The following is an 8,700-nucleotide window of genomic DNA, read 5'->3' as shown; positions in this document are numbered from 1 at the left end:
CCGAATCTTCTACCTTTGCATATCCAACTGCCGCGTACGCTTTTTCAGAAGCATCTGCAAAACCGTGAAGCTGAAGCGGAAAATTTATATGTGTCTTTATCTATCTCGGGATCCTAATGTCTTCCAAAAATTTTAAATTTTCTTCGTACAACTTCCACTCGTTTAAATCATTCACATCTAGTTCTTGATCCCAATTTATTTGCTGTAACCATAGTCTTTGCATAAATAGTTTCCCAACAATAGTAACTGGTGATAGCCATCCTAATGGATCGTATATTTTTGCTAGGTTCGACAATACTATCCTTTTATTGATTTTTTGCTGATAGTAAATTTAACGCAAAACTTAAATTCATCATTAAAAGGTTCCCACTGAAGCCCTAAAGCCTTCACGGACTCATTCTCTTCAATGCTTAATGTTTTGTTTTCTCCAGCATTCTCTACATTTTCAATGATTTCTTGGTGATTCGAAATCCATTTCCTCAAATTCATCCCTACTTTTTCTAGCTCCAATGAGACCTGTTTAACAATTTCTTTGGATTCTTTAATGCTGTCTGATCCTGTCATCAAATCATCCATATAGAAATCATTTTTTATAATTCCACTTATTAGCGGATCTTTACATTTATCTCCTATATCCGCTAGCACTCTTTTAGCTAAATACGGAGCCGCAGCAGTACCATAGGTAACTGATGTTAATTCATAGTCTTTAATTTTATTTTTTGGAGAATCCCTCCACAAGACATGCAAAAATTCTTGATCGCACTCTGCTATATTTATTTGACGGTACATTTTTTCAATGTCCGCTGAAACTACATACTGCCATCTGCGCCACTTTAAAATGATGTCGAAAATATCTTTTTGAACTCTAGGTCCAATATACATAATATCATTTAGACACTTACTATTAGTTGTTTTTGCCGACGCATCAAAAACAACCCTTAATTTTGTTGTTAAATATTGTTTGTTAAATATTTACCTTCTGAGTTTGCCTCAACCATATGCCCTAAAGACATGTATTCTGTGATAAACTTACAGTAATGTTCTTTTAGGTTTTGATTTTTAATTAATTTTTTCTCTAAATTTAAAAATCTTGCCATGGCTTGGCCTTTAGATTCCCCTAAGGTTTGTTCTTCCTTAAAGGGCATCTTCACAACATATCGTCCTGAAGAGTCTATGTGTGTTGTTTTCGTGAAATTTTCTTCACATAATTCGGATTCTAAATCCTCTTTACTTTCTTCCTCCAATTCCCAAAATCTTTCTAAATCCTTGCACTCTATCGTGGTCGCAACTACCGTGTTACTTCCTTTTGATTTGGTGCAACCAGAAACTATCCAACCAAAGTCTGTGTTTTGACCAAGAAGACCGTTTATCTTTATTACTCCTTCTTGAAGAATTTTAGCATATAAATCGGCTTCTATAATTAAGTCCACTCGACCTGGCTTGTTAAATTTGTGATCGGCTAACGGGTAGTTTTGTCACCTCGTTTTATCAATATTTAATGAGCGCATTGGCAACGATTTCATTAATTTTGGAAGGACAATTGCCTCCACTACTAATTAATTTTTCCTTTCTTTTAAAGGTTTAATGTTTAGTTTTATTTTATGCTTTGATATGCATTTTTTTTATCGAGGAAACTCCACTAATCTCAGTATAATTTCTTATTTTTGGTAACTTAAGTATTTGTGAAGCTTCCTCTGATATTATCGTACTCTGTGGTCCACTGTCAATCAGCGCTCTGAGTTTTTCAAAGCCTCCACTAGCTGATTTCACATGAATCAATGCTGTGGCCAATAGGGCTTGTTCCGTCGTCCTACACGACGCACGACCGCGTGTGGTGCGGTTTCTTGCAATTCAAGCAAAAAATTTCATTCGTGCACTTTTTATTGCGTGAATGCTTCAGACACTTAAAACAAATGTGCCTTTTTCTAACCCAGTCATTTCTTTCTGCTGGTTCCATACCTTTAAATTTATAACATTGTGTTATATTATGGTTTGGTAAATTACAACAAGCGCAGTTTTCTTTGCTGCTTTTGTTTTGAAACTCTTTTCTAAAAGGTTTATTCTCCTGTGGAAAAGAGGAAATGGAGCTGAGTCTTTGCTCTAAGAACTCCATGACATCAGAAAGTGCCTGAATTTCTTTTGTCTTTTTTACATGGCTATCATATAAATTTAGAGAATCCTTGTTAAATTTTTGAAGTATTATGTGGGCAAATACTGCATCCACATCTTCGGATAATTGTGCCTTTGATTTTATAATATATATTGACTCATTAATTGTGTCAATAAATGTCTTAATTTGCTTATTGGATTCCAAATTTAACTTGGGTAAATTCATAAGCCTATTCATATGATCAAAGAAAATTTTTCTTCTGTTCTCATACCGCTTGGTTAGCAACTCCCAAGCGGCTTCATAGTTATCCCCAGTGCCTAGCAGTAAATGGGAAACCACGTTTTTGGCTTCTCCTTTTAACGCTGATTTGAGATAACTAAATTTAACGGCAGTTTTAAGGTCCTCTCTTGTATGAATGAGTTCCAAAAACAGCTCATTAAATAGATCCCATTCTTTGGTATCACCGAAGAAAGTGGGTATCTGTATTTTTGGTAGCTTAGGTAATTCCTCTGCCTTTACAGTTATAGATTCCTTAACAATATCTTGTTCCTTGCTAAGTCTTTTATCTATAGCGTCTATAATGTTTCCGACATCGAATTCTAATTCGCTAACTATCATTTCAAATTCCTTGCTTTTAAAACAACTTCTTACTTCCTCAATTAAACGAAAAGTCTTAGCTTTCCAAAATTGAATTTTATTTTTTCTCACCCCCAGGGAAAAGAGATCGGACGTTAGATTATTAACGGATTCATTTAAATAATTCCTTAAACACCCAGAATTTATGTCAAATTCTTCCTTCAACATATCAGCTCTCGATGCGTGCCTAATTTCGCATATTTCTGCAACTTTTTGATCACCGCTTCCTGCTGCCTTTCCCGAGTCTTTCTCAAACTGAATCTTGAGTTTTTCAAGTACCATCATCATCGCATCATAATGTTTTAATGTAAAATACTCGTGCTCAACTGGTCCTACTTTTAGTAAAGCACTATGATTGTAAACAAACACCTTTTGTATGTCCAAAGTTTTTTGAAATTCCGGAAGTGTTAAGTGCACTTTTGCCTCTAAAATTCTTATTTGCTGTGTTAGCTCGGACTGCTTCTTTAAGAGCTCAATGGCCTTTTCGGACGACATTTTCTTAATTTATTTATAATTTTTTTTTTTTTAATTAAGTTATTTAAATTTAGGAATAAATTTGTATTTCTTATCTGAATTTTTCCTGTTATGCCGCTGTAGACGTCGATGGTAGGAGCGATGCTTGATGTTGAAGATGTTGGCTGCTTGTTGTTGAAGTCTTGCTGTGTTTGCTGCTGAAGTCGTCCTTCTGGGTCTTCTTTTCTTCTTTTTTTTTTAGAGTTGATTTCGTTGTTGTTTTTATTTATTTTTTTTTATAGTTTGTTTTTGTGTTGTAATTTTTCAATTTTGTTTTTGAGTTGTAATTTTTGTTTTTGTTGGCTTTGGATTTTTAACTTTTTCATGCTTTTTTAGCATTGTAGGCACTTTATTTTGCTTAGCTCTTTGGCTTTTAGCATTTGTAGGCACTTTTTCTATTTGAATCCAACTTTTTGGATTTTTTAGAATTTTATGGGTTCACTTGTCTATTTTAATTTTCACAAGTGTTATTTCGCTATGCATTTTTCACAAATTATTATTATTTTTTTTATTATTATTTTGTCTGATGTTGGCCTCAAACACGCCTTACCACCATGTCACCGCTTGGCCGATCACGGGAATGCCTTATAACACTCGCAAATAGGACAATTGTTGAAGTGATGTGTAACGTGCGCTTTATTCTAAAAGACATTTGTTCTTAACCTGATACATAATTACTTATCCTACATACCGCAGTTTCTCTTCCCCTTTCTGTGATGGCGCAAATCGATGTGTTTTACCCGCCAAATATTGTATTCCTTTTTACCAGATTTTAGTGCGACCAAATAACCTAAACTAAATACTAGACTTCATAAAAATACTGACTTTATAAAAATCCTGACTATCGATAGCCTAATCCGTTCCGCGACATCCCCACCCCCGTGAAGCAGCCGCATTCACCACGTCCAGAACAGCTAGCTTCGAAGCGGGACGCATAGTCGTCTTGGCTCGGTCGGTAGTCCGCACCGCTGCTCGACGAGGTACTCCATCCTTCCCGGTGAACACCTCTTCCACGACGCCTCGTTTCCATTCCCTTCGTGGTATGGCTGGATCGCAGATGAATACCACGTCTCCTCGACGGATGGGCTCGACGGATGGGCTCGACGCGCTTGCACCATTTCTCCCTGCGCACAAGAGTTGGCAGGTACTCATGCACCCAACGCTTCCAGAAGCGATCGCGCATCATCCTTGCTATGCGCCACTGCTTCCTAGTAGCGGATCTCACGGGCTCCTGTCCATCATCCTTGGGGAGATCTGGTATACCCGATGCTCCTTTCAGCAAATCGTTAGGCGTCAGTGGAGCCTCCTGGTCCACCGTCACCGGTAGATGAGTGAGCGGACGAGTGTTCACGATGCTCTCCGCCTCAATCAGCAGGTTCTCCATTACATGCTCCTTGGGCGCGAGCTCCTTCATTGTGTGCGCCAGCACCTTCTTCACGCACTGCACCATCCTCTCCCAGGCACCGCCTTCAGCTGGGTTCGCCGGGCAGTTGAAGATCCATTCGACTCCCTTAGACGACAGCTCGCCCTGGATCTGTGCAGGCTCGACCACTTCGCTGAACCTCTTGGCCTCGCGGTCGGCTCCAACGAAGTTCTTCCCATTGTCGCTCCTTATCCTGACCACTGGTCCACGGCGGCTCATGAAGTTCCTCATGGCGATTATGCAGGAGTCGGTGGACAAATCGTGAGCCATCTCCAAGTGGATAGCCCTCGTGGTCAGGCACGTAAACAGTGCCACCCACCTCTTCTCTGTGCGACGTCCAATACTCACAAAGAGCGGCCCAAAGTTGTCCAGGCCAGTAAACTTAAATGGCCATCCGTTGGCCTCTAGCCGATCCGCAGGCAGGGGGCCCATCTCAGGCTGTGTGGGTCGTGCCTTCCGCAGCTTGCAAACGTTGCATTTGCTCACCACCCTCCGTAGCAGTCTCCGCAAGTTCGTTATCCAGAACTTGCTCCGAATCGATCCGATCGTCGCCTCCGCGTTTTGGTGGCACATCTTTTCGTGGTGTTGCTGCACGATCATCTCTGCCAGCGCCTCCTCGTGAGACAGAATGATCGGCCGACGTGCGTTGTATGGCACACACGTCGCGTCGTCGATCCTTCCACTGGCTCTCAATACTCCGTCCTCGTCAAGGTATGGGGAGAGTCCGTGCAGTCAGCTGTCCTTGGCGACGTTTCCTTGGCTGTCCTCAGCAAACGCTTCTCGCTGCGACTGCCGTATCAATGCGCGCTCTGCTTCAGCGCACTCCATCGCGGTCAATCCGTAGACCTCTTCATCGGGACGTATTCCACGGCATCGTCGAACAAATCTGAGCGCCCACGCAGTCGTCCTCACCAGTCGATTATAGCTGGAGAACCTCTGCAGGGATATAAAGTTTACCGTGACCAAGGCAAAATCAGATTTCATTTCCTCGTCGTCGGTCGTCGGAGGAATCCAGTCCTCACTCGATCTCGGCCAGCTCTCCTCTGGTCCTCGTAGAAACGGCGGTCCGCTTAGCCATCGCGAACCGATGCTCAGGTCCACGGCCTAGCGTGGCCTTGTCGCGTCATCCGCCACGTTTTCGGCGGACGGGATCCATCTCCACTGGGACGCCTCTGTCGATTCCAAAATCTCCGCCACCCGGTTTCCGACGAACTGTTTGTATCTCCGGTGGGTGTTGCTTATCCAGTGCAACACAGTCTTGGAGTCCGTCCATAGCGCACAGCTGCTGATCGCCACACCGTGCGCCTGCTTGACGGTGTCCATCAATCTCGTGCCCAATACCGCTGCTTGGAGTTCCAGTCGTGGGATCGACATGGTCCTCATCGGGGCGCATTTCGTTTTGGAGCTTATGAAGTGCGCCTGCACGTCTCCGTTCTCGTACGTGGCCCGCCAGTAGGCCGCTGCTGCGAACGCCGATTGGCTGGAGTCCACGAAGATGTGCAGCTGTAGCGTCCGCACTCGTCCGCCGCCAAAGTAGTGGCGCGGGCATCGGAACTCCTGGATCCGACTCATCCCTTGCCGCCAATCCTCGAAGGCTGCGGCCAATTCATCCGGTAGCGGCTCGTCCCAGTTGACTCCTCTCCGCCAAATCTCCCTCAGCAGCAGTTTGGCAGTCACCATGTAGCAGCTCAGGAACCCAATCGGGTCAAACGTAGACATCACCAGGCTTAGGAACTCCCTCTTGGTAGGGACTCGTTCCCCCGTCATCACGTTCCTCGGGACTCGATGGTACTTGACGCCGAACTTGAACTCATCGGTAGCCGGCTGCCAGTACATCCCAAGAACCTTCTCCTCAGCTTCGGTCCATCCGATGCTGGCTATGGACTCAAGTGGGTTCAGCGCTCTGACCACACTTGCCGAACTGGAGGTAAATCGGCACAAATCAAAACCTGCTTCAGCGTGAATTTCTCTCACCCGTGTCGAGATGGCGATAGCTTCGTCCTCGCTGGCGAAACTGTCGACGTAGTCATCCACGTAGTGGTATTCGTTGATGGCCAGGGCTGCTCGCGGGTCCGTGCTGCTATACCGCAAGGCATTCACGGTCTTCACGTAGTCCGCCGAACATGGTGAGCAGGCCGCTCCGAACGTCATTACTGCCATCTCGTATTCGTCCGGCTCTCGCTGGTCGTCTCCGTCTCTCCACAGAAACCTCTGGGCGCAACTGTCCTTCGGCTGCATCAGTACCTGATGAAACATCTTCTTGATGTCTGCACAAACTCCAACCGCTCCTTCCCGAAAATGGAAGAGCACTGCTGGGAGGGGCTTGTAGCGCTGTGGGCCTTTCAGTAGCGCTGAATTCAAGGACACACCGTCCACCTTGGCAGCCGCATCGAAAACCAGCCCGATTTTCCCAGGCTTGTTCGGGTTTTCCACTCCGAAGTGCGGCAGGTACCACACTTTGCCCTCCTGAAACCTCTGGACTTCCTGGGCCTCCAGTCGTCGTGCGTATCCCTTCTTGACATAATCGTCCATTATCCGGATGTAAGCTGACGCGAAGTCCACATCGCGCTTCATTTTACGCTCTATGTTGACGAGCCTCTTGAGGGCCATGCTCTAGCTCTCCGGCAATCTCACTTCGTCGTCCTTCCATAGCAGCCCGGTCTCGTATCTCTGGCCTACGCGTTTGGTCGTCTTCTCCAGGGTGCTCAGGGCCCGTGCGTCGCCGCTATCTCCGACTGACGGCTCCAGGTCCACTCTGCCAGCTGCGACTGGCTGCACCGGCTTCGCTCCGAAATTCTCGGTCTCGAAGTAGTCGCTGACCATCTTCTCCAGAAGATCATCCTGGGGCACGGCTAGGAGGCACGAACTCAGAAGCGGCGAGCTCGGCTTTCCGTTCACCGGTCCATATACCACCCATCCAAGTGCGGTTTCTGCTGCAAACGGCCCTCCAGATCCATAACTTTTGGTTCTGAAGGGTACTCCTAAATGCGCATGATCCAGTCCAAATAGGATCCTCGGCGTCGCATTGTTGTACGGCATCACCGGCAGACGCGTGTTCGCCTTCACTGCCTGTACATCCTCCTGACGCAGGCTCTGCATCGGAAGGTTCAGATTGGCCACTCCGTACACATTTTTCAGCCAATGGCGCTTTGGTTTGCCCGCTGCGCTGATCTGCAGGCTGACCACCTTCGTGTGCTCTTTGGCGGAATTTCCACCAAACCATTGCACATTCAGCTGGCGACTCTCGCCTTTCAGGTTCAGGCTGCGGATGAGCTCGTCGTCGATGAGTGTGACAGACGATCCTTCGTCCAGCAGTGCGTACGTGTCGACCTTCGTATTCTCGCCGTACAGCGTCACGGGTAGAATCCTGAACAGCAGGTGGCATCCAATTGAGTCGATGTTGAGGTTTCGGTGCGGCAACTCCTGGCGATCGTACGCCGATCGCCCTTCATCCCGCTCACGTCGCGCGTCTACAACTGCGGCCGACGTAGGATGGTTCCATTCGCTGGAATCCACTGACCGTGGCACTCCCCTCCGATTGTTGCCGTCTCTGTACGGCTGTCGGTCCTGATCCCTCCTGTGGCCCCCATCTGCGACTGGCGGCCGTTTGGATCGTTCAGGTACTTCGTGGAGCAGGTGGTGATGCCTCATCTGGCATCCGAGGACGTTGCATCCGCGGCTCTTCCTGCAGAACCGGGACATGTGTCCGGGCTCCAGGCACGAGAAGCACAGTCGTCGCTTCCTCGCGGACTCGATCCGTGTCGTTGTAGAGGCGCTGATGAAGTCATTGCAGTCCCTGACCTGGTGCTGTCCCTCGCATATAGGGCAGCATCTGGGGCGGTCGACATATTGCTCCTCCTCGCGAACACTATTCGCGTGCAGAATCCTTCGCTTCGGTTGTTCCCTGGCTCCGGCGTCCGTGACAGTGCACACCAGTTTGGCGAATTCATGGAGCCATTATTAGGGTTGGGTTGGCTAGGTGCTGGCTGCCGGTCGCGGTTGACTGCAGGAACGCTGA

The 8,700-nt window shown here is 46.7% G+C and overlaps 1 protein-coding gene across 1 annotated transcript; it reads right to left on the bottom strand.

The window, feature by feature from the left end:
• Positions 1-4,100: 4,100 nt before the first annotated feature.
• Positions 4,101-5,282, bottom strand: LOC121529829. Its single transcript, XM_041817819.1, has one exon. The coding sequence runs from the start codon at positions 5,280-5,282 to the stop codon at positions 4,101-4,103; it is 1,182 nt and encodes a 393-aa protein (XP_041673753.1).
• Positions 5,283-8,700: the final 3,418 nt, after the last annotated feature.

Source organism: Drosophila eugracilis, unplaced genomic scaffold, assembly GCF_018153835.1.
Source record: "Drosophila eugracilis isolate 14026-0451.02 unplaced genomic scaffold, ASM1815383v1 contig_1920, whole genome shotgun sequence".
NCBI lineage: Eukaryota > Metazoa > Arthropoda > Insecta > Diptera > Drosophilidae > Drosophila > Drosophila eugracilis.
This window is presented reverse-complemented; position numbering and strand designations above follow the sequence as displayed.

Coding starts and splice junctions, on each gene's coding strand:
- LOC121529829 (XM_041817819.1), bottom strand. CDS start 5,282: ATGATCGTGCAGCAACACCACGAAAAGATGTGCCACCAAAACGCGGAG.